At 41.9% G+C, this 27281-nt stretch overlaps 1 protein-coding gene across 5 annotated transcripts in view; it reads left to right on the top strand.

Annotated features, from left to right (window-relative positions):
• The window catches only part of LOC126401690 (diacylglycerol kinase zeta-like), a 149422-nt gene that overhangs the window by 81983 nt on the left and 40158 nt on the right, over nucleotides 1-27281 (top strand). For all 5 annotated transcript variants that reach the window (XM_050063099.1, XM_050063098.1, XM_050063095.1 and 2 more), the window contains 3 exons: nucleotides 18332-18392; nucleotides 23922-23962; nucleotides 26141-26283. In XM_050063099.1, the coding sequence (XP_049919056.1) occupies nucleotides 18332-18392; nucleotides 23922-23962; nucleotides 26141-26283 (245 nt within the window). The remainder of the gene's footprint in view (nucleotides 1-18331; nucleotides 18393-23921; nucleotides 23963-26140; nucleotides 26284-27281) is intronic.

Below are 27281 nucleotides of genomic sequence, written 5' to 3' on the forward strand. Positions count from 1 at the left end.
CTTTTCCTTTGCATTCCTATGATACAGAGAAGCTTTAAAGCTCTGCAGAGGGACTTGGAAGCAAAGCCTCAGCAGTGAACTTCAATGAGTATATGTGCATGCCATTCTCGGCTGCTGCCCTCGCCTATTAGGTTTGTGTACTTGGCTCTCTTGCTGTCAGAGGCCTCCTCCTCCAAGTTCATCCTTGAGGAACCTTCTTCACCCCTTGACAAGGCTGCCTTCCTTGCACAAACATGCTTGCCTCTGACGACTCCTGTGCTATTTCAGATGGCATCTGTCCCTCCCCAAGGCTCTTCAGACAACAGCTCTGGATATGTCCCAGGGATCTTCCTCTCTGGTACAGTGGGCATGTTGTTGTTTTTGCCAGACCACAGTGGTGGAGGTTGGATGGGTTGGAGAGGATGTTGTAAATGGACCGTACTGGCTCAGCCCAGCCAAAAACAGCATACCCACTCTGCCGCTGCTTATTCCGCAGCCATGAAATTTCTTTCCTGTCCTTTGGTGCTCTTGTGGTCTTGGAAAGCTACTGAGCCTGGCCCATCCAGATGCCACTGTTAGCCAGCATGCTGTGGTCAACTGGGTCTTGCACCCTTGACTTCCTCTTAGCCCTGACCTTGTAGCCAGCATTGAAGACTTTTATCTCTGACTAGTCTCTGTCTAGCACCCCCTATCCTGGGTAACCCAGATCTCCTTTGTCAGTCTGCTAAAGGGTACCCATAGCTCTTCTTCATCTGTAAGGTGATACTGCCCAGGATTTGGGCTTGTCGAAGCCACCTGATTCTGTTCTGTTGAACCCCAAAGATAAGCAAAGTGCCATTGGAATTGTGTAAGGTTACCATCTTGTTAGATCAAGGTCTTCAATTTTCCAGGGAGCGTTGATCAATTCACCTCTGTCAGCTATGACTTGAGTGTACAGCCAAAGAGCTCGCCAAGGCTCCTGGTTGACTTCTCTGAGACCAACAGTACCTGATACCTCCAAACAGAGTCAAGTTGACCATCATGACTCTGATGGGGGGCAGCTGAACACCACACTTGGTCTGGGGCCTCCCCACTCCATCTCTGACTTGAGGACTAATGGTCAACAGGATCACTTAAAAGGTGCATCCAGTGATGAATTTCCTTTTGCCAGTGCTGTATTGATGTTGTTCTAGAAGTGACTCTCAAATTGAAGCACTTCGAATAACCCAGAATCAAATTCATAATCTTGCCAGGAACAATGTGTTGAACTAGTTAACTACTTAGTAGGCTCTTCTAACCTGGGTGGCAACCCCTGATAGCAAAAAGCAATAAGTAATTCTTCCTTCTGTCTGTCATCCACCCCTGCTTTCGGAATAATTAATTGATTATGCCCCTGCGCCAGTGACAGCTGTGGCTGTAGTCATTATGTTTCGTCAGTCCATCTGTCCCATTCTTGTGAATGTGATGTCTCAAGAACTTAGGATATGAGGGATTTTCCTCAAATTTGGCACAAACGTCCACCTGTACTTAAGGATGAATTAGTTTTATTTGTAGTCAAAGGTCAGAGGTTTAAGTCACTGTGACCTTATGTTTGTCTTGTTCTCGTGAATGCCGTATCTCAGGAATTCTTTGAGGGAATATCTTCAAATTTGGCACAAACGTCCACCTGGACTCAAGGATGAACTGATTAGTTTTTTGGTAGTCAAAGGTCAAAGGCTTAAGTCACTGTGATCTCATGTTTGTCTTATTCTCAGGAATGCCGTATCTCAGGAATGCTTTGAAGGGATTTCTTCAAATTTGGCACAAACGTCCACCTGGACTCAAGGATGAAGTGATTAGAATTTGGTGGTTAAAGGTTATTGTAGCGACACACAATATATTTTTGGTAATAACTCAAGAATTCAAATGCTTCCTATGACCAAATTTCACATAAATGTCTAATAGGATGAAACGATAAAGGTATAGCCAGAAGATCAAGGGTCAGCTTCTCTGTGACATCATAATGTTTGGCAAAAACACTTTTCTGGCCATTATTCAGCGTCATATCTCAGGTTGAAGATGTGGTATGTAGGTCCCTGCCCAGACAGGACTTTCAGTTCATCCTAAGATGAAAGTTCAACTTAAATGGCTTAAGCGTGGGTGCTGGGCATTCATGTCTTTTCAAGCTGTGTCATCCAGACAACTGTATTTTTTTCCACGTGGAGAAGCCATCTTTTCTCTGCGTTTGATTAGCCTTTTTCATCATGCTCTGTTGCTCTTTGCAGGTGGATAATGAACTGCCACACCTCTTTGATTTAATGCCTTTTCACTTGCTGCACATTCATGAACAGAAACACCTTAAAGATGAAGCAGACTCAAAAAGGGCATCGATTGATGATATTGTGAGGAGACAAACAGAGATTAGTTTCCCTCATGTGTCTCAGCATGTTGCAGCATGATGCATGGCCTGTTGCTTGTTAATGTTAAGATATGTGTGTGTGTGTGTGACCTTTACTTCGTGTATTGATATACTGTGTGTGTTTCAGTGTGCTTATGGTATGCTTATGGGTGAGTTTATTGTATTGTGACCTGTTGTAAAGGTGAGCTGAATTTGTCCTATGATGTAAAGGTGATTTACTCACAGGCTGTTGCGTCAGAGGAGACAAAACGGTGTCTAAAAGTGAGCCTTTTATCCTTAATTATTCCTATATTTGAGTGCAGGGTTAATTAATTAGTCTCTTTGAGGCCTCAGTCTCGTCAGAAGAGGCCTGAGAACAAAACCAGTCAAATGAGAAAGACAATTCAAAGTGCAGCTCGAATGTTTGCGATTGTTCAATAACCACTTTTCACAGTCTTGTCTGTCACATGGTCAGCAGAAGACAGCATCCAACAGAAAACTTAATTATAAATGTCATAAATGAAACTCAAGCAGCTCGATACTTTTGAAATTGAATAACAAAATAGAGTCACTTTTAACTCTGGTACTGCCAAGACTTCCTTTTGCTCTTTTGATTCATAATATATCTCTCTGAGTAAATGAACGTCTAATGTCAACTGCTCAAAAGAAAAGCAATTTAATTCTAATTTTATTTTATAGACTGTAGATTGTAGGGCTTTAATTAGTCCCTGTGGAGGAAAAAGTGCGACATGCAGTACGAGCTCTGTACTAAACCTTTCTCTATGTCCTTTATCACTCACAGAAGGTACGATTTGTACCAGTAATTGTACCACAGGCAATTCAGTAATTAAAAATCAGAAAAAAAAAAATCAGTTATGCTACAATAGGTAATGGTAATACCTAATACCACACGTTAAGCTCTTATTTAATGGCACTAATTACAAGGGTAATTAAACAGCCTATTATTACATAAAACCCATTAGCTACTGAAACAAATACAAAACAGCTCACAGAATTCTTCTGTTATGTTCTCTGTTTCTTCCCTGAACATTTCGGCTACAGTGCCTATTTTGGTCTAAGCTAGCCAAGCATTGCTGTCTCATACTGTTACCAGACGCTGTTTAAAGCTTATTAATTAATTTGTCGAAGATGCACACCACACAAAGTTGCACTGGATGACCTTGATTTTACCATTTGAACGTTCTTTAATTTCACGGTAACCAGCATTTATGTCACTTTGCGTGCGAAGCCTCTGATTTGAATTGAATTTAATTGTCATTGTCAGTCAGAGAGGTAGTGAGGTGTAACCCAGTACAGTGAAACAGAATGGCAGCTCATAGGGAACAAGCTCAGCCATGTGTCAGTCTTCGTGTCTATCTCCAACAGACATGAGAAAATACTGTATTGTCACAAAACAATGGTCGAGTAGAAGCCAACAAACCTATGCCAAGGTCATCCAATACAATTCACACCCACACTCTCCTGTCTTGATAGAGTAGGAGACAGAAGTGAATAGCAGAGAAAAGAATCATACATCAATAAGGCACCATCAGTGTGGTCAGGTTTGTGAAAGTTAACAATAACGCCTACACTTTGTATGCCTCCACGCTGAAGGCAGCCGAAGCCAGAAACATTATGTCTTCAGGTTGTACCTCCGTCGGTCCCATTCTCGTGCATACGATAATCCAAGAATGCCTTGAGGGAATGTCTTCAATTTTGGCACAAAGGTCCACTTGGACTTAACAATGGACTAGTTAGATTTTGGTGGTCATAGGTAAATGGTCAAGATGACTGTGGCCTCATCCGTCTCATTTTTGTGACTGAGATATCTCAGTCGTTTTTTTTCATCGTAAGTCATTTTTATGTTTGTTTCATTTCTTCAAATTTGGCACAAACGTCCACCTGGACTCAATGATGAACTGATGAGAATTTGATGATCAGAGGTCATGGTCATTGTGACCTTGCATCCATCTGTCCCATTCCTGTGAATGCGATGTCTCTAGAACTTAGGATATGAGGGTTTTTCCTCAAATTTGGCACAAACATCCACCTGGACTTAAGGATGAATTAGTTTTATTGGTGGTAAAAGGTCAAAAGCTTAGGTCACTGTGACCTTATGTTTGTCATATTCTTGTGAATGCCGTATCTCAGGAATGCTTTGAGGGATTTTCCTCAAATTCGGCACAAACATCCACCTGCACTCAATGATGAACTGATTAGAATGTGGTAGTCAGAGGTCATGGTCATTGTGACCTTGCATCCATCTGTCCCATTCCTGTGAATGCAATGCCTCAAGAACTTAGGATATGAGGGATTTTCTTCAAATTTGGCACAAACATCCACCTGGACTTAAGGACTAATTAGTGTTATTGGTGGTAAAAGGTCAGAGGCTTAAGTCACTGTGACCTTATGTTTGTCTTATTCTCGTGAATGCAGTATCTCAGGAATGCTTTGAGGAATTTTCCTCAAATTCGGCACAAACATCCACCTGCACTCAATGATGAACTGATTAGAATGTGGTAGTCAGAGGTCATGGTCATTGTGACCTTGCATCCATCTGTCCCATTCCTGTGAATGCAATGCCTCAAGAACTTAGGATATGAGGGATTTTCCTCAAATTTGGCACAAACATCCACCTGGACTTAAGGAGGAATTAGTGTTATTGGTGGTGAAAGGTCAAAGGCTTAAGTCACTGTGACCTTATGTTTGTCTTATTCTTGTGAATGCAGTATGTCAGGAATGCTTTGAGGGGATTTCTTCAAATTTGGCACAAATGTCCACCTGGACTCAATGATGAACTGATGAGAATTTGATGATCAGAGGCCATGGTCACTCTGACCTTGTATCCATATGTCCCATTCCTGTGAATGCAATGCCTCAAGAACTTAGGATATGAGGGATTTTCCCCAAATTTGGCACAAACATCCACCTGGACTTAAGGATGAATTAGTGTTATTGGTGGTAAAAGGTCAAAAGCTTAGGTCGCTGTGACCTTATGTTTATCTTATTCTTGTGAATGCCGTATCTCAGGAATGCTTTGAGGGAATTTCTTCAAATGTGGCACAAATGTCCACCTGGACTCAATGATGAACTGATTAGAATGTGGTGGTCAGAGGTCATGGTGACTCTGACCTTGCATCCATCTCATGAACGCTACATCTCCATTTGGCACAAACGTCCACTTGGACTCAACGATGAATTGTTTAAAATTTGGTGGTCGAAGGTCAAGGTCACCGTGACCTCACAAAACATGTTTCTGGCCATGAAGTTACACCATTGGTTGTTTGAGTGCATTCCGTAATTAATAATTTCTACTTCCTCACCTCACATTTGTTACTGCATTATGCTGGCAATACAAACTCAGCACTTCCTGTATCCCCTTCAAATTAAAAGCCTATTATTTAATGATATTTATGTAAACAGTAATGACAACATTGATAATGAACATGTCATTCTTCAGGTTATTTTACTGTAGAAGATTGCAAACACATATTTGTGTAAGGGCATTTTTGTTTGCTTGTTCTAAAGTTAGTTTTAAAGTTTACTGTACTGTAATTCTTTATATTTGCTAACAACTCTCCACACGTTAGGGTCCAGTTTGTGCATGGTGTATACTTCGGACTGTGAAACATTACAGAGTGAAAAAAACTGAATTTTCCCTCAAGGGATTAATAAAGTATGTTGTCTCTTTGACCACGTTGCATCATATACTACTTAAGTACACTTTAAGAGCACTTCTGAGAGCACTACAGATAATTGCACATCATCATTAATTATCCAGGAATTCACACAAGCACCGCCACTGGCTCTGACTAAACTGCAATTTAAATTTGACAACACATCATGCAGCCATGTGCTAGGTTTGGACCAAGTCTTGTTATCATGTCTGATTTCTTTTCTTTCTGTCCTCTCTGTGGCCACGGGGGGATGTAGCTGCTGGGATGCCATACTGTCATACTCTGTCATCCTGACACGTGCAGTGGAGGGGATAAGGTTGCTGTGCTTTTACAGTGTGCCGGCCGATGCAACCTGAATAAAGTATGGAGCTCTGCAGTCCTCTCCATGTCTATGGTTTATAAAAGCGGACTTAAAACCCTTAAGGGTGGCTCCGGTATTGTCTGTTGTTTTTAAGGTCTTTATATCATTCTGTAGCTTTTTAGTCATACCGTGTTGTTGCTAACAAACCATATATAAACAATCCAATCCACTTTATTTATATAGCACATTTTACAAATCGTCTAGTCAACAGCCAGAAAAGACTGGGCAGAAGAACACAAAGCCAGCATAAAGTGCGTTGCAGTAGTCCAGTCGTGTGGAAATAAAAGCATGTATCACTCGTTCAAAATCATTGGAAGACAACACAGATTTAATTTGAGCAAGAACCTCAAATGATAAAAACTGGAACCACATTTATCTGCTTGTCAAATTAAAAAGCATTTTGACACCAAGATTTGAGACCATAGCTTTGACATTGGGTTGCAGGGAGCCTCGGTCTAGGGGGGAGACACTGGTGCCACTGGGTCCGAACACTATGGCCCAGTCTTACTCTCATTTAACAGCAAAAGGTTTTGAGCCAACCAAGCCTTAATGTCATTTAGACATCCAACAAGAGGGGCTGTTACTGGCCTTCTTCAGGGGCATGTAAATTTGGGAATCATCTGCGTAGAGTTGTTTTTAAAAATGAATCCTTGGGGGAGAAGGTAAAGGGAAAAGAGAATGCACAAACAATCTTGGTTAGTTCTTGGTAACTACCGACAGTGAGACGTGCCAAGCAATACAACAGAAAATTAGAACTTTGGATGTTTATGCACGAAGGCATCGGGCCAGTTTTACACCAGTTTCTGTCCCTAAATTCTTATATTCATTTTCAATTTCAGTACAGTGAAATAAAAAATTATTTCCTCAGATTTATTGGTATTTAGCTGAGGAAAACTGGCCTGACACCAGTCAACAAACTCCTCCACACATCCACACTACAAGTCTGTCACTGGCACATTTAACATGGACAGTATTACGGTGTTAAGTTGGTCTTTAAATACCAGGAAAAGATATGTCCATATTGCCCATCTCAGTCTGAGTATTGGTATTTCCTGCCACATTGACATGCCCACATGTTGAAAACCTTGTGAATGGTAAACATGGCCGTGTAATCCAGTTTAATCCAGCAGAGCTTTGTTTACTGTGCTTGTCTTAATTCCTCAACCCTCGAAAAGGAGAATGTGTTTCTGCTTCCAAGATGCCTCATACACCACTTGAAAACCAGAGGTAATCCCATTACTTAAGTGCATGTAAATGCAGTAAAAGATCTCTTGAACATGCTGCATTTAGGCAGCCACTGTGGATGAGAGGACCGTGTTCTGTTCTCCATGTGTGGATGTCACGTACCCATCCTTCAATTCACAATGAGCTTTTCATCTTCCCTCTTCAGGAGCAAGCGGAGCAACACTAACTCTGTAAATGTTATTTTTAACAACACTTTCTGGTTTTATATAGGTTAGATCACTAACACTGAGAAGACAGCTCATGTGTTGTTGTCAGACTTTGTGTTGCATAGCAACCAGATGATGTAACACTTGTTTTAGCGTTTGATCTCCTGCTCTCTGGTGATGCTCGCTGGTGCAGTTTGTGAAAGGATCTCTGGTACAGACCCAATATGGTAAACCTTGTTGCTCTTGTTGCAGTACGTATCAGTACACGTGTGAACAAACATTACTGTTTTCCACTATCAAACATCAAGACAAGCAGCCTTAACATTTGAAACATCTATCATCAGAATAATATGGAAGCTGAGAACGGCCATGCTCCCAATTATTTTTATTGCTGTTATCTCGAGACCGCAAATTAATTATTTCATTATCTCGAGAAACAAGCTTTGTTATCCCATGGTGACGAGATAATCAACCCTTTACCAGGCGAAAACAAAAGTATTTTTGGTATCTCGACATAACGAGACAACAAGACAAAAACTAATAACAAAACAGTTGTTTCCTCTCATTAGGCCACTTATAATGTTTATCAGCGATCAGGAGTGCCAACTGTAGCAATTGACTTAAGATCACAGTCAGGTGAACCCTGCCAATTGCGTCCAGTGCATGCCAAACACACTTTTGCTGATTCTGTGGCCAGGCACTTGGGCTGGCATCAGAAAGAATGCATTGTCAGTGGACGCATTAGAGGCTGTGACAATCATGGCTTATCACATTCACTGCTTTCACCACCTTTATTTTTATTTTTAGAGTTGTGAAGAATTGATTTTTGCGAACACTGCCATTTAACCGGGTGTGAAACTAGGTTAAAGTTTACCACTAGATTACATGGTATTGGATCACTGCATAGATTGTGTATTTGCTGATACCTGATCCAGCATTTTAAGGTACTGACACAGCAAACCGACATCAAAGAACTAGCGGCGATGAAAGCCAACTGTTGCGTCGTCTACGTCGCCTCACGTCGCCCTGTGTCAGTTGCATTTGAACACACTACACGAACTACATCCGACGGCCAAGTGGCACATATGTTCTGTGCCTGCGTGAGAGAGAGCGGGGTGAGAGAGTGGTACATCCTGGCAGCCGAGGTGTTTCCTATCTGTGCAGCCGAGCACCGCAGCACTTTCACGGACTATTACATCCAGACGGTCCCGGTGTTTCCTCCACAGGCTCCACTTCACTCAGCTGCCCGACAAACCCGCTGTTTCTTCCCACTTTAACCTGAATAACAAACCAGGGCTCGGTGCTCCGGTTGGATCCAAACGGAGAGCCGGGGCTAGCTGGGAGGCTAGCGGAGGCTAACTGGCTGTGCGTCCCTCCGTCATGCTGCAGCTAACGCTCCGCTAGCCGCTCCCAGCTAGTCCCGGTTTGTTATTCAGGTTAAAGTCTGTCGGGCAGCTGAGTGAAGTGGAGCCTGAGGAGGCAGATTCGCTACAGGGGGCGAGGAAATAAAACCTAAACAGCCAATCAGAGTGATCTCTCTCACCGACTAACTCCGCCGCCGATTCAACACGCTCAATCGGCTGAAAAGCCGCCGATGCCGAACGGCCGATGGTGCGGACACACCGCAAAAACTAGGCCGACAGAAGCATTTCCGATACTGGTATTGGTATTGGAACAACTCACTTCAAAGTTGTCGAATGTTTGCCCTTGGGCAGTGACTTCTGGCGTCAGACAATGACGCAAAAGTCGTCCTTTTACATTAAAGGAAAAAACTTCAATTTGAGGTGTGGCATCGACGTAGTGCAGATATTTTGAAAGAGACTGTATGCAAACTGGACATTTCCTGTGTTAACGGAAGTGTGTTTTGACGAAAGACAATGCTTGTAACAGGCAGAACTTGACACGTTGTCCCAGAACATCAAAAACCAATGCACCCAGGGTACCTGGCGCGTCATATCTCGACGTGGAAAGTCCATGACCAAACGTTGATATCTGACGAGGTCGGAGTGAGAATGTGTTGTCATGACGGAACCCCTATGAATAAAGGTGGTGAAGGCAGTGAATGTGATAAGCCATGATTGTCACAGCCTCTAATGCGTCCACCAACAATACAATACATTATTTCTGATCCCCCGTAATGAAATAATTAACTTCTGACCTCTAGATAATGGCATTAGAAAACTAGTTGGATAGGGTATTCTGTGTGGATCTTTTAGTTTCCTAATCTATCCTGTTGAGAAAGACAAGGTGTGGTCTCACCAGCACACCCTGGACACACGTAAAGACACTATGGTCTAAATTTACATACAGGTATTAAAGTGCAACTCATTCCTTTTGTGCTTGTGCTACCAAAAAATGAGGGCTGACCCGAATGCGTCCAAGCTCAAAGCTTTGATCATTGCTGTTTTTCTATACCACTACCCCAAAAATCCCAAATAGCCCATAAATTAATAATCCAAAATTATTCATTATGCATCATCATTAATTATTAAATATTCTGAGACAAGGACATTTAAACTTTTTTACGGGCCTAGTTTTGTAACTTATAGTTTGACCACTCGCGGCAGGCTTACACAGATGCTGCCAGCATCTTGCCTTTAATTTCATTCATATTTCACTGATTTTTAACACCACGTATAGAACATATATATGTCATATGTCTTCAGGTGTTAGATTTATTAGGATTAGTGTTGGAAAATTTGAGAAGAAGAGTCGATCTCACTGCTGGTACCTGGAGCAAGAGGCAAACTGCACTTCCAGGCCGATGCTCCTGTTTGATAAACACACACGACTCCAGGCACACAATGAATCAGAAACGAAGCTCACTACATCTGACCGAAACAGAGAAAGAACTCGGCAACTTTATGTGTAAGGAGGTAAACTGGAGTGAACGGAGAAGCGACGGGAGAAGAAAGAAGGTGAAGAGAGGAGTCAGTCAGTCAAACGTGTTCAGCGTTTGATTTCGTGTTTGTAGGCTTGCTGTAAAAGCCTGCGGGCGTTTTACTCGGCTCGAGACTGCTGCTGAAGTCGACAGCAGGATTAGATAAGTACAGACAAACGCAGAGCAGGAGAGTAGGAGTGTTTACTTCAGCCAGCCTTTCTGTCACAGTCTGCATGAAAGGTTTGCAGTTTGAAAGGAAAACAACTTTACTTTCTTAGGCTTGTTTTACTCCCGTCACGTCTGCTGGAAGGTGACTTTTTAAATTCAGTGACTTCTCTGCAGTGCTGAACTGAAATTGTTTTGTACTGTGTTGAGGCTGCCAAAACAGCATTGATTATTAATTCGACCAGTTTTATGCTAAAAGAAAATCACTATTTTTAATAGTTTAAGATTTTATCCCAGTCACTATCAAAAAGCCTTTTCCACAGCTTAAGACCACTGATGGCACCCGAATGACATCAGAGTTCTCAGTGGAATTGTTTTCTCCTTTTTGGCATGCTTTTTAAATCTTATGTCTTCGAAGCATTTTCAGGTTACAGCTGTCACCATCTTTGTTTTTGTCTGACCTTTTTATAAATGTCAGCGTGCTGTCTGCTCAGCTGCTTTGTTGCTGCTCCTTGTCTAATTCTCGCTGGATCGCAGATGAATTAAGTCCATAAATCAGTTTCTTACAAGAACCAGTAACATCAGATAACATGACTGACTGAGACAGAATGCCGTTGAATACAGGATTCTTCTAATTAGCAGTAGCGGATATATCAACTTCTGAACAAGAGATTTATTGGCCCGTGGAGGGAACTGTTTTACTAATTATGACTTTTCTGTTTGAACTAGGTTTGATGTCCATTTGTCCTTCTATTATATTGTTTAGGTTTTATTGGTTGAACAAATATAAAACATTTCATCATAGTTCTCATTTTGAAATGTTACTTTTTAGTCAACTTTATTTCCATTTGCAGTATTATATTTGGGGATATGGCTCTGTTCTGGGGCCCCTCTGCTTTACCTTGGGCCTACACAGAAAGCCTAAGGTGAAGAGAGCACACCTCTCTGCCCTTCCACGTGCATACATGGAAAGCCTCATGGCAGAGAGAGCACACCTCCCTGCCCTTCCATGTGCATATGCCTAAAGCCTGAAGCAGAGAGCGCAGACCTCCCTGCCCTTCCATGTGCCTACATATGAAGCTTAAGGCAGGGAGAGCAGCAGCAAAGGCCCCGGGGAACAGAACAGAGCAGCATCAGTGACAAACAGAAATGACATTTATAGGTCAGACACAACATGAAAAGGAGGAGCTGGGTTGGAGGCAGGTTACAAAGCAGCTTGCAGAGGAAGCAGCAACAGTAGGCAGGCCAGAGCAGTTTAAATAGGGCGCCCTGAATGAGATTCGCCAATTGGTTGCATAGAAAGGAATCATGTGATCTATCAGCTGATGTAGCTGGGTTGTGAGCTGAGCTTGACATTTCCTACCTGAAGTAATGCTACGCTGAATTTTTATTATATTATTTAGCTTTCTATTAAATTTATTTAGTCATGTTTTCATTGTGAGACTCAAACTGAGTAGTCTCACAACCCTAGTTGAGCCGGTCTTTCCTCAATTATTACTTATCTGACCTCAGTTTAGTCTCAGCTGTCAGTTTATCAGGTCCTCATAGGTCAAACTAATGCAATTTAATTTAACAGTCCTGCAGCAGAGCCTGTGGAACCCCTGTGAACCACCCTTTTCCAATGTTATCACTCAATTGAACAGGCCATAGTAGTTGTTAGTTGTTAGGTAAAGATACAGCTTAGAAGACTCCTACTCCTACTAGTATGCTGTTATCACCCCAAAAAAATTCAACATTTTGGTCATGGTGAGGAAAAGATTGTGTTGTGGCTTAAAACGCCCACGTTTGGTTGTACAAGACCAGCTGGAAACGCAGCAGCAGGTAATTAAAAAAACACCCATGTTGAGGTTTGAATGCCACAGAAATCCCGCTGGTAACACAATGACAGGCTATGAAAAAACACCTACAAGAAAAAAAACAACACTCAACTGAAAACGTGTGTTGTGCAGCTACTAGGGCTGTCAAATGATACATTTTTAAAGTTGTGATTAATCGCAGAATTTCAATACTTCATTGCAATTAATCACATTATTAATTGCATGTTTAAATGTTCTATAATTTTGCATTTAAAACAGTTTTGAAGTCCTTTTTAGAGCAGTAGCTACCCAAGTGTTTTCATTCTGAATACAGCGTTTGCACTTTTCAGGAGTTCGAGTTTAGCTGCTTTCTCTGATTCATGCCATTCGTGTTTGCGTGGAATTATTGCCCCCCACAGCTGTGAGGCATATGACTGGTCACAACATGGCAACCTGAGGACATCCCTTAGACCCAAGTCTTCCATAATGCGTTATATTCAGACCCTAATCACGTTGCAGTAACGGGTCAACGCTGACAGCGCTAGTAGCAACTGAACAACTGCTACTGTTTTTCATCTCAAGCAGTGGTCTGTAAGTTGGCAGCCATTTCGCCTAGATGTCACACCATCCACCATCTCCTCCACCTTCCAGTGGCAAAGTCAGCTCGTACACATGTCGCTGCATAACAAGAAATGGGGCTGTTAAATAGCTGATGACGAATTCTAGACATACTAGTCGGTGTAGCAGGGGTCTTCTATCCAAGTGGTTCCCAATTGGTGGGTTGCAGGCCCATTCTGAAAAGGCCGCAAGTACCCTGAATTTCCAGCACAGAGCTTTTATTCTGAAAAGCTGTAGAAAGAGTGACTATCGGACAGCTACTTGACAAAGACGGCAAACTAGCTCAACAACATGGCCAAGTATGACGCTAAATATATTGAACTGTGGGACCTCGAACTAATGACGAAAGAGAAATCTGGACCCTGTGGCTGCACCAGTTGGGAACCATTGTTCTATCTATCTATTACCCTGTAAACCACTACTGACATGTATTTCATAGAGTGATCATGTTTAAACCGGGCTACCGAACACTAAGCATCATCCTAATGAATCCTGAAGTTGAATCAACACCTCTCTAAAACAGCTTCAACAAACACTGAACATGATGATGATGATGATTCATGAAGGAGGTATTACTGCAGAGTTGTTGGATCGGACTGCATTAGTTTTATCTACAAGGACAAAACAAAGCTGATCCAAAGTTTTTTTTACAGGACATAAAGAAAGAAGTAAAAAACATGCAGGATGTAACACATGGCCTCAGACAAATGCAGGGATAACAAAACGTCAGGCACAGTTAGAATAAAAGTTTACTCTAAGTTGAAAACATCAATAGATAGAGAAGAACAATTTTAAGGAGGGAGATGTCACAGTTGTGGGGCCTCTGCTGAGAAATCTCTATTACCACAACATTTAGTCCTTGATCTGTGGACAGACAGGAGTCTTTGGTTGGAGGATCTAAGGTGTCTGACAGTGTAGTACAGGGGCAGGGGTTCACAGATAGAAGCAGGGCTAAGACCATTTAGTGCTGTGTAAACAAAGAACAAGGTTTTAAACTTCAGTCTTCAGCTAACAGGGAGCCAGAGCGGAGAGGCAGGAATCTCAGTAATGGTGTATGTTTTTTGATCTTGTTAAAAATCTTGCTGCAGCTTTCTGAGCTAATTGGAGATGGGATGAAAAAAACGTCTGGTGATACCAAAATACAAAAAGTTGCAGTAATGAGGCGAGTCAATATGAAGGTGTTGACAACTTTCTCCAGGTCACAGACAGAATTCTCCTGTGTTTTCCAGCAGTAAATATCTGATAGACCAGTTTATTAAACGTTGGTCCTGAATCAAATATGACTCCCAATTTGTTTGCATATGTTTTAATGTAAGATGATGATGTCACTGACTGTAAAAAGTAATAGATGGCACCCATTGTTTTGAAGCCTGTGGTTTGGCTCTTGGCCGTCGCCATCTTGAATTTTTGGAGCCAGAAGTGACCATATTTTGACAAGAAGGTAGAGATTACGCTAGCTGCTAGCTTAGTTAGCACAGTGCATTTACAGCTACTATGGTTAACTGTGATAATACTAATGCTAGTTTTGACTAGCAAAATGGAATGGGATGGTCAAATGGCGGTGCTATCTAACAGTCAGGGTTTACACACAACACAAATTAACCACTTGCACAAATTTTTGCATGTAAAGTATTAATTAAAATTGATGCACTGTTTTTGAGAATCGACACAGTATAACAAAAAATAAAGTCGTGATACTCCAGTGTATCGATAATATCTTACACTTCTACTTTGCTGTGGCCGTGTATGCTTTACCGAACAGGAAATGTCTGCTGTTAGCTAACTGTGTCACTTGTTTACCGCCTGTAAATGGAAACACATTAGTTCCACTTGCGTAGTTCCTGGTGCGTGCCTGCAAACTGTATGATAGTCCTGCCATTGTTAGTTGAACGGAAAAAATGCAAAGTGATCTTGCTTGAATAACCAATATTGTGTGGCGGTAGTATGTTGTTGTTCTGTTCCCGGGAGTCTTTGAGGCATGCTCTCCCTGCCTTGGGCTTTCCATGTAGGCACATGGAAGGGCAGGGAGGTTTGCGCTCTCTGCCTCAGGCTTTAGTCATATGCACATGGAAGGGCAGAGAGGCGTGCTGTCTCTGAACTCTGGTAGATAAACGATTGGCCCCTGGGCTGGACTATGGGCATGCTTTTCTTACAGGGTCTTTAAGTGCAGTTCTATTGACCAGTAATTAATAAGAATCATCAAAATTCCTGGTCTCCATACACACAGAGAATATAAAATAATGGACATAGAATCAGTGACGTCACCCATTGGTTTGTGGACTCCCTTTTAAGCGCTGTCTTTGGCATTTTGGCTGGCGCCATCAGAGTCAGAAGTGACCATATTTGGACAAGAGGGTTGAGCTAGCTGCTAATCACAATGCTAGCTACTAGCTTGATTAGCACGGTGCATTTACAGCCATAATTAACTGTGATAATGCTAATGCTAGTAAAAAAATAGGCTTAAAACTATTCAAACAAAATGCACTTAGTGGAAAAACTGAACATCCGACTCCTTAGAGGGACTTTAATTGCAACCAAATGCTGCACAGGACTTTTTTAGACAACCAAAACATTACAATTAACTTTCATGAATGGAACAACCACCGAAACAGGGACACCTGTGATTCTGGGGTTACACCATTGTTACGTTACCTAACCAACTTTGTTGCCGTGGTAGGGACATATTAATGGACGGCATCCACTTGTTACTCAAAGCGACCTCATCCTTAATTATACATAACTTTAAGCCTTAATACATTTAAATGGGTGAGTTATATAAAAACTAAGCTCTTATGAATGTTGAAATTAGCAAGAGAAACCAAAACGTTTTGGCACCAGGCTGTAAACATGTTTATTTCTGCTGTAAAGTTAGGCATTTTAACATGGGGGTCTATGGGGATTGACTCAGTCTTGGAGCCAGCCTCTAGTGGCCATTAGAGGAACTGCAGGTTTTGGCACAACTTGACTTCATTTTTTTGCAGCCCTGCAGATTGCTGCTTGGGATAAACTGAGTTGTTCAGCTTGAACACTTCTAACTGATTTATTCTGGGGTCTGCTGTATGGTCAAAAATGTGCACCTTTCAACCCCACATCATGACCTCCCTGATCTGAGTTGATCAGAGGTCAGACTCTATTTGAATATAGCACCTTTAATTCAGCATTTTTGCTTCTTTTAGCTCACTGATGTGCTGCCTGTGCTTTGGAGAAACACTCCGAAACTGAACTGTAATTGGTAGTTATGTAATGTGTTCATGTGGAACAACACTACAAACAGGAGTCTTTGCTAACGGCAACAGTCAGAGATAAACCTCCAACACAGGTTCAACACATTCACTGAACCATCATACGCATTGTGACTTCTGTATGAAAGGTTTTATCAGATCATCGTAGTTATGAAGCTGCAAAGGAAGGCAAATGTGCATGCCGTTAAAAATCGAGATATTTTTGGGTGATCTAGCACAATGGCAGAATATAAATAGATCAAAGGAGCAGAGCGCAGAATCATTATTTCAAAGATTATGGCTCTGTGGTCAGACAGACATCACAAGTTGGCAGAGAGAGGCACAGAGGAGAAGAGAGAGCTCTGACCTCTGACGGATTACTGCAGGCTAAATGACAAACTAAGTTCATAAAATCACCAGTCAGGACTAAAGAGGTGCGGTGAATGGGGTGTCAGGAGGAGCTGGGAATGGAGCTGCCATCCCTGTGATTAGTGGATGACCTGCTCTACCTTGCTGGACACCTTATGCAAGTATGTCCATGCCCTCTGCTATGAGCTCTACATTTCTGTGCCTTGTTCTTTCATTCCTTCATCCACCTTCTTGGAAAGGTCAGCGTTATTTGCTAATTTCCAAAAACTTGTTAATATCCAAGTCTTTCATAATGTTTGAAAGTAGATGTGTTTCTCCTTCTGACTAGAAAGGTTAGCTTTTCTCTAGGGTGTGCATCTCTACTATACATCAGCCTTGCAAACTTGTTTTGAACAAGGTATCCATGACAGTGCTCAAAATCCAAATGGAATATGATGTATCGGATTCAGAGTATTGTCATATTCGGAATAATAGTAGATCTGTAGGGATCTGTTCAACTGATTTATACGAAGGCAAGGCAGGTATAGAGGTATGAATCTCTGATCTTTGAAGTCCACGAGGGTGGTACCTTGTTCGTTCGTCCTATTGTCCAATCAGCCGAAACATTAAAACCACTGACAGGTGAAGTGAGTAACTCTGATTGTTCTGGCATTCATGTGGATACCACCTGACATGTTCCACCCACCCAAACACCGTTGCAGCCCAAGTACCCCCCCTCATGGCAACAGTACTCCCCAATGGCAGTGATGGCCCGTGGAGCGTGACAGAAAGCTCAAGGTGTCAACCTGGCTTCTAAATTTCCCAGGTCCCAATCTGCTCAGGGATTCTTGTGATGTGCCGGTACCCCAGATGTACCCCTAATCCAAGGTGGGGCCTCCTTGGATTGGACTTGAGCCTTAACACAGGATCTCTGGGAGTGTCCTGCTGTGTCCGGCACCAGTGCGTTGGCGGCAGATCCATTTAGTCCAGTGGGTCGTGAGGTGGGTTAATGGCATGTGCCACAGATGCTCATTCAGATTGGGCCAGGTTGACACTTTGAGGTCTTTGTCACATTCCTTGGGTCATTCCTGAGCGATGTTTGCAGTGTGGCATGGTGCATTATCCTGCTGAGGGGGGGTACTTGGTCTGCGACGGTGTTTGAGTGGGTGGAACATGTCAGGTGGCATCCACATGAATGCCAGAACCAAAGGTTTCCCAGCAGAACAATCAAAGTTATTCACCTGTCAGTGGCTTTAATGTTTTGGCTGATCGGTGCATATTCACCATAGAAAGGATGGGGTTGCCCTCCCTTTCCTCAGCGGTCCCCAAGCCATATCTAGGTCTCTTAAACAAAGCAGCCAAACCTTCTGTTCCACCCACCCATCTCTTCTTCTCTTCTGCTCTTGGAGCTGCTCTGTCAGCTTGTTAGTTTTTCCATTAACACTATTAACAATTACTGTTAACAAAAACTCTCGTTCCACCGCCAGCCACTTTCCATCTGCTCTGCAATCTAACTCCTCTGTCTGTTTGTCTTTCAGGAGGAGGCCGCCAAGAGTCTTTCCTCACAAAGATTATCTCCAAAGTGGTGTTTCCTTGACTGTAAGTACACCCCATTGTTCATACTCCTTCCTGATCCATTTTTCCACTACCTGGACTCCCCACTTGTGCCGTCAACATTTTTTCCACATGTGCATAAAGTACAGACAAAAATAGCACAAATGTACTTACTGAAGATGAGTGTGCTTGCATGTGGTTTGTATTTCTATTGAAACAGGATCGGTCAGTTTTTGATGTAACGGAATGAAGTCTCTGTCTCAAATAGTGAAATATGTACTGCAGAGCGATGTATGCTATACTGTCTATGCTTTATCTCTCTAAAAGAATAGGAGGCTTTTGTTTTCAGCTTCAAATAAGTGCTAATGTATTCCTATCTGTAGTTATATCAGAACAGTTCTTTTAATCATGACCAAGTTCACTCAGCCTCGATTAGCCTGACTTCAAATCATCACTTTCTGGAACAGGCTTAGACTGCCAGCTGATGCTATTATCCCAATTTTATTTGAACTTTCTCTGTGATGTTTTGTTGCGTCAGCTTGTAAAAGTCAGAACACTCATTAGATTTATTATTACTGCAGTCAGTTTAATCTATCATGCATTATATCATATATTCGTGTGGCCCTGTCTCATGCCTGGACCGTGTGTCAAAATCTGTTTCAAAAATCATTGCTACTTCAGTTTCTACTGTGTTCACTGTACGTTGTGCATTTCAACCTTTATAATGTGCTTCCAATGGAAACAGAACTGTACACAGACATTTTCAGGGACTGGTGCTCAAGCACCTCTTATAATGGGGTTTGGACACAATTGTCCCTCTGTCCTCTACCACCGAAACTGGTCTGCAGTTCATTGCAATCCATTTTGCAAGGGAGTTCGTCAGTAGGTCTCAGGTAGACTCAGTTTGCTTCTGAACACCTGGGGCCAGTTGCACAAAGCACCTTAATTGAAGATTTCCCTTTAAATCTGAGTTAAGGTTTCCCTTAAATAAAATCAGTTGTACAAAACATCCTTAGGTCTTCTCCTTAAGATTCCCTTGGTCTTATACTTAAGGAATTGCTTTGAGTTCATTGAGCCTTTGCACAGAGGATCCTAGCAACCACAGTTAGGGAAAAAACACAAGGTACCTCTGACTGCGTCTCAACTGCTACATGGTTGAGTTCATGGTGATAGCAGTGGATAAAGATAAAATGAAGGCATCCTGAGAAGAGTGTTCTGTGACGGGGAGAACCCGATAGACACCCTTAATGATTGATTTTGCACTATAAATTTGTCCAGTGGTCAGTTTATGATTTGTCTCAACATCTTAAGTTGGATCACTCAACTTTCCTATGCTGTGCTCTTCCAGCCCTGTTACAATTAGAGATTGCACTATAGTTTTATGCAACAGAATCTTCTCAAGCAGTTATTGGCGAGACATTTAATGTACACAAGTCAATGGTGTGCCATGTTATTCATCAGGTCTCAAATGTCCTCACAAGAAGGGCACTTGTCCAGTCAGAATCCAAAAGGCCAGGTGCTTGAGCACCACCTGAGGTCTATGTGTGCATGTGCCTGAGCAGAAGTGATGGGTGACCAAACCCAAGAGTTAATATGCAGCTAATACGAGGATTCTTATCTTCCAATGTGACAGTATTTTAGTTTGTCCTCTCCTTGGTTCCCCTGACAATGTTTCCTTGCTGAGCTGCAGTCGAAGGATAGAAACACAAAGAGGGACTTTTGTACTAAAAATACTCTAACCTTGGAAGGTACCTGTTTTGACAAACATGGCTACCTCAGTCTGCTGAAGCCTCAAACTTTTTTTTTTGCCAAAATCTTCTATTGGATGCATGAAGACGGAGATCTGTTCTGTATGTGACATTCAGAGCTTTAATACAGCAGCAAACCATTATTGTCCATGTAAAGGTATAGTGGATCAATGGTGTCCTGAGCAGAGACTGAAGTCATGCTACCTCTGTGTGTGTTGTAATCAGACGTGGTGTCGGTTGTTGTCTACTATGACACACGACACGAGATGAAACATTGGATTATCGCGTACAACACCATACGTCGCTGCGTCGGGCTATAATCGGGCTATCGTGTGTAGTCTAGAAGTAAAATATAGTCCGATTATAAGATTATGTTTTATCACTGAAATTTGAATCACAGTCGACATATGTCTGTCAGTGTTTTTGAGGCGTTTTCTTTTGAAGGGCCATTTAAATGACAGTGCTCGCCTCCCCACATGTAAATGTTCCTACAAAACAAGCTCATCCCAACACTGTTGCGTCGCTGCATCCTGGGTTTAGTGCCGCTCAAGACAACTGTGATTGGTTTAAAGAAACAAAAACAAATCGGCACGTTTTTTTCCTCTCATAGCAGAAAGATAATCTGTGATTCCAGACCTTTCTCTCGCACTGACAGAGTGCTGTGCTGAGAGCTCTGGCTACACAAGTCTGCTTCTAATAAGATATTAATAAGTGTCACAAATGAGAAATATACATCGATAAGCTCATGCTTGCAGACGTGCGTACAGTCATAAATATGTGTTAAGCTGACAGAATAATCAGTCAGTGACATCACAATAGCACAGTCTCAGCATCAAATATGAATTCACAGTTATTCGCCAACGTCTTGCGTGACAGTTGTTGAAACTGATTGATTTCTGGTTTAAAACTCAACACATCAGTTGTTAAAAAAAAACAACAGACTTTTCATTTAAAGGTTATCGTTAATGGAATGTGTGCACACACAAACCTGTGAGATGCAAACAGATTTCTGAGTTGGTAGTTTCTCAAAATAACATAAAGCACAGTACCATCGGATTCTGTTTATTGGTGAATGTCATGAATATTAATCCCATACAGCAGCGGCTTCCCAAAAGTATCACAGAGGAAAAGCATTCGTCTTACACAATGTTATACATGCACGCATGCACACCACTGTTTGTGTGGAGTCCTGGTGGAATTTAGCCAAGAACAAAGAAAGATACAACAGCGAGCTGAATGAGAGAGAGAGAGAAGGGAGAGGTGTTTGAAGAGGACAGAGGAAATGTGTAGGTGGTTAGCAGGTGATCCGGTATCTTGTCGTCTGATGGATAAACTCAAAGAAGCATCAATAAACCTACAGTACACTGGTGACACAATTACACTTCCTGATCAGGCGTTTAGCTTGGGAGCTCTCTGAGTCCTTTGATACTAATGATCTGCCTGAACCAGTCCTAATCTAATATTCAGATGTGTCTACATAGTACAGCTGCACGGTGCAAACTTAGCCCCATTTCTCATGTCTGTACAGTATCAAATTAAGGCAAAATATCGAAAAAGGAAAATCAGCAATCAGCCGATAAGGCTGTTACTGCAGCTGCGGACAAAAGATTTAGGGCTCATTAATTCTCCCTTTACGTATGAAAGTCAGTTTCAAACGTAAACTTCACTGCCCTTCCATGTGTCCTTTATAATGGTATGGATGCATCCAATAGATGGCACTAAAAGGCAGAGTCAAAAGTTTCACACAACAACAGACAAGGTGGCAGCGGAGGAAGTCGTGATATTGTAACCTTAAATGGAGATAGCATTGTAGATGTGGTCTGTGCGGCCATTGTATACATCCTGACATGGTCGTATCTTGTTTAAACTAAGCTACACTGCCCCCACAATGTCCGGTGGTACTGCTCTGGTTCATCTGTATCCGTAAGCTTTCAGAAAATGTGCACAAACGTGGACAAACTGATCAGAGTACGGACAGAAGGTTCGATCTGTGTCCGTAACAGTGTGTTGAGCTGAAAACAGGGTATTGCAATTTAGGTAGAGTAAAGTAAACTTTATTGTCCCCCAAGGGAAATTCGTCTTGGGCAATTTGTGTACCACTTCCTGTGTTCACTATGTGGCACTAGAGAACACACATTACCTATATGACATGTTGTTGTATATCACTTGTAGACCACACAGTGTAAATTCGCTGTAAATCAGATGATCTTTGTCACATAAGGCTGACTTCCTGTTGTCAGTAGCTGGTGCTATAACTATGAGTCGATATGGGCACATAGATCTCTTCAGGCCTGGATTCTTATGCAGCATGTGAAATCTCAACCCGGTCTCACTCTGAAGTTGTCGAATACTGGCGCTTGGGCAGTGACAACAATAAGTTTCCTCTGAGGAAGACTCTCAACAGGATTTCCAAACTGTGAGTGTGTCATCACAACTCTGTTTCACTCCAAAGTCATCGAATATTCGTGCTTAGGTAGTGACTTCTGGCGTCAGACACCGACGAAAAAGCTGTCCTTTCGCTTTAAAGGAATAAACATCAATTCGTGGCTTTGTATCGGCATTTATTTTGAAAGAGACTGTATGCAAACTGTGCATTTCCTGTGTAAACATAAGTGTATTTTGAAAAGAGACAATGCATGTAACAGGTAACAGGTAGGTAGCTATACCTTGCACGACATATGTCTACGTGGAAAGTCCTTGACCAATCGTCAATATGTGATGATGTCGGAGTCAGAGTCTGTTCAAAATCTAGGGCGGATTGGACTATGTAAATTATACCCTGCAATTGCAACAAAAACTCACATTTTGTACAATAAAGTATCAAGGTCTTGAGGCTTTTTTGGACAAATCTGAGGTAAATCTGGTCAACCTGTGAAGGGTAGTACATTAAAGAAATAAGCGTTAAACTATAAAGCACAAACGTTCAAGATCTGGGCAGATTGGACCATTTACAGTTGAGTTACAAACCACTTCCTGTTTCCAGTAAAACATGGAAATTTGAAGACAGCTACCCTGTTCCACGAAAACTCACAAACTTAAAAGCATCATCAAGGTCTTGAGGCTTTTCTAGACAAATTTTAGTTGGATCCGATCAACTTGCTTGGAGGAAGACATCAAAGTATAAACCATGTCATTTTTTGTTGCCAGTAGGTGTCGCTCTGACCATGACTAAATATCAGCACTTAGATCTCTTCAGACTGGGACATGTGAAGTTTGGGGCAGATTTGACCATTTACAGACATGTTATAAACCGCTTCCTGTTTCACGGTCAAACATCGAATTTGACACCTTGCCACAGCCAAACCATTGGACAAAGTCTTGAAAGCTTCGCAATTTAGCATCGCCAACATCTTGAGTACTGCCCAAATTTTAAGATGATCGGCTTAAATCTCTCAGCCCAAGAAACGAGACACATAAAATATCAAATTTTTCACCTGTTCTGATGCGTGTGGAAACATTTCATGAGTCTTAAATACCTTTAGTCCATGCGATTTATTTCCTGACATAAAAATAAGCAGGGTCCTCATATCGGTTGGTGTTCCGGCCCGAGGTAGTGGAAACGACTAGGCCTATACCGATATGTCTGGTATTGATCCACTATTATTGGTGTCAGTTAAGGTTTTAGTTCTGTATCCTTCAGCAAAAGTGCTTGTTGGATTGTTTGTGTCTGAAGGCTCCTTTCAGCAGTGGGAACATTTTGGAAAGTTGGGTCTGAAAATGTGCAGTCTTCTCATGTACAATTTAACAGAATGAATTGCCTTTTGGCTAGAATCTTTTTAGTGACAAGATAATTGATTAACACTGTCTCTCGCTTTTGTGTCTTAAGCTACAACAGCAGATCGTTTCTACAGGATAGACAGAGCACAGGTAAGTCTATCCCAACTTGCTTCACCTCACTTCCACAGATAATATTTCTCTATCACTGCCTCTCTCTGCGTCTGACTGGTGATCAGCTCTGTGTCTTCTGGATAGAATTATCTGTAAATATAAACAGATTAAAACGACTTTTTGTTTACTCAAAAACGCGGAGGAGTTAGGGGACTTTTTGCAACTGTGAGTCATGCCTGCAGCCCTCCCCACCGTCAGCACAGGGCCAAAACAACCTACCTCCAAGAAGATATGCCAGCTCATCTCAAGGCTCGCATTACCGTGCAGCAGTGGAAGCAGATGTCCACTGTTTCATTAGCATGAACAGGATTTGGTTCCATGCCAGCTGCTTAATTATTCCCATTGGTTGGGTAGTACTTGGCATATTTGGCATATCAGCCTGACAAGTGGTTCACACACCACAGGTACAGTGGCTCCTATTGCTGCATTTGGTTACTCTGTCTCGTTAATATTCGGTGTCACTATCAAAAGGCAGACTTCCTGAGATACTATACCAATCAAACAGTTTATGAGACAATGGGCCCCAGGGCGCAGATATAAGGCCTCACCACCTCTCCTACACACAGACCTGTTGGTGGTTTGGCTCTTTATAATCTTGTTTTACGTCTTTTTTGTAGTCACTATGTATCTTTACTCTGTTGTACTTTTGTGTGTGGTCATTTTGTGTTTACTTGTAGTTGTTTTGTGCTTCTTTGAGGTCATTTTATGTCTTTTTGGTCAGTTTGGTCATTTTATTTGTCTCTCTGTCGGATTTTTGTGTATTTTTTGGTCATTTCAGTCATTTTGTGTCTCCTTCTAGTCGTTTTGTGTCTCTTTGTGGTCATTTTGGATCTCTTTGTAGTCATTTTGTATATTTTTTGGTCATTTTGTGTGTCTTTCTAGTCGTTTTGTGTCTCTTTGTAGTCTATTTGTGTCCCTGTCTAGTCATTTTCTGTCTCTTTCTAGTCATTTTGTGTCTCTTCGTGGTTGGCTTTCCCTGTTTTGTAGTTAGTTTGGATCTCTTTGTAGTAATTTTGTGTATTTTTTGGTCATTTTGTGTCTCTTTGAAATAATTTCGTGTCTCTTCCTGGTCAGTACCTGTTAATTTGTGTAACATTTTGCAGACGAAGGCAAGAGGGGGCCCTGGCATTTTGGGCCTATTTAGTAATCCATGCTGGCAATTGATTGAAATTATGGAGATATGTAAATCTGGCAAACTTGTTAATTTATCTTGTTATGTTGAGCTGTAATTGTAGAGTTTAACGTTATGTAGTTTTCCACTGGTGGTCTGAGGTATGTGGAAAAAAGAACACTGCAGTATTAGTAGAAGGCGACTGCACAATCTCTTGATTTAAACAGAAGTTTGGGACTAATTAAACGATTTTAATTTGCAGTGCTTATAGCGTGAACATAGTGTGCCTCTGTTTTCAGTAACGTTAATTTAAAAACAGAGAGCTGGATCACCAGCCTCAGTGCTTGACCTGAACCTGAACACTTCTCCAAACTTTATTGTTACCCGACATCGCCACGCTCAGTGCCGTTACGTTGTATGTACAGTGCATGACACGGGTTTTCTGGAAGTGATTGTCAGTGAGCATTGTGATCCAGTCTATATTCCACTCCTCTCGGTCTTTTTCATCCACATCTACACAGTTGTCTGGTGTTAATGTGGCAGTGGGAACATTCTTCAGAAAGCAGGTGTTCCTGCTTGAGGCCATCTGACATCATCAAAAATGCGATCGCTGAGAGGAGGTACACAGGTGGTGAATAAAAGCCACCTCACAGTGCCTCCCCACTCAGTAACATATGGATATGGATATGGATATGGATGGAGAGACATTTATTTAACTCAAAGAATTATGGCAAATTATGTCATCTACTCTTCTCTGTGTTATATATATATATGTATGTACTCATTTCTTTCCATATCTCAGAGCCGATGGTTGCTCACATTTTGCTCAGATTTCTTTTCCTTTATTGATGATATTTGTCTCTCGTTATTTCAGTATTGCAAATCAATAAGCTGCTTTATGGTAATATTGACTATTTAGGGAATTTTGTGTTAGTGTGACTGGTGAATATCATAGTGAGCTTCCTTCACAGCAGCGTCCTGGTCTGGTGATACCAGTATGAACTGACTGTTTGGTTAAAACTGTCTTACGCTTCATGTTTTATCAGGAACATCTCAACTACGTATCCGAAATCTCCCAAGAAGAGATCTTCATCCTGGACCCTGAACTGGTTTTGATGGCAACAGTTGCCACCTCCCCGACTGCCATGCCTGACCTGGTTAACCCCGCCTCCAGCCTGGTAAACAGCAGGTAAGTCAATCACCACCACGCTGATCCTGTTATACCCCTTTCCGCCAACTTTGAACGAGCTCTGCTCTGGTTGCCACGACTACTTTTGAACCATTCGAAGCATTCATTCATTCAGGTGTTGTACACCCTGGACAGGTCGCCAGACTATCATAGACACATAGAAACAGGCATCCATTCACGCTCGCATTCACACCTACATCATCAGTTAACCTAACCTGCATGTCTTTGGACTGTGGGAGGAACCCGGAGTACCCAGAGAAAACCTACGCCAGAAGGTCTTCCCCACCCTGGGTTCGAATTAGAAAAGTTGGTTCCCAGCTGGAACCAAAACAATGCAGGTTTTCCTTGACCTGAAGTGCATCACATCATATTGTAGAGGTTGGAAATTCTCTTGCACGTTATTGTCTTGTACATCTTTTTATCATTAACTGTTGGTCCATGTTTTTTGGATGCAAGTCAAAGTCTTCCTACTACCTACTACATCCAGTATGCATTGTGCAACACCCTTCATTGATGACACATCCTTGATTACAGTGAGTCTGATTGAAACTGGTTCGGCTAGATAGCACCAAGGTTCCAAGTGTTCTGAATGAAGCTAGTTCAAGAACCAGGGCTAATTTGGTGGACCTTAACCCTTACCTTACTAACCAGAGCCATTGTTTTAGGACTGCTACAACAAAAGCTCTAGAATAACTAACCGGCATCAAGGACAACTATGAATTTACAGAGAAAATCCAGTAGAAGACCTAATGCAAACACTGATGAGTTTTTTAGAGATACATGCAGCAGAGGACGGGACTTGCTGAGATACTGGAGGAACTGATAAGAAAATATATCATTGCACTGATAATAAATACTTGCAAATTAAGGGTACAGGATTTGGAAAGGGTATTGCTCTACTATTTGCAGATGTATCCAGCACAGAACAGACAGTGTGACAAAAATCATGATCCAACCACTGCAGAATTATTCGGGTGGCATTTGGGAAAATGGAGACA

Source organism: Epinephelus moara, chromosome 15 (assembly GCF_006386435.1).
Source record: "Epinephelus moara isolate mb chromosome 15, YSFRI_EMoa_1.0, whole genome shotgun sequence".
NCBI classification, from domain to species: domain Eukaryota; kingdom Metazoa; phylum Chordata; class Actinopteri; order Perciformes; family Serranidae; genus Epinephelus; species Epinephelus moara.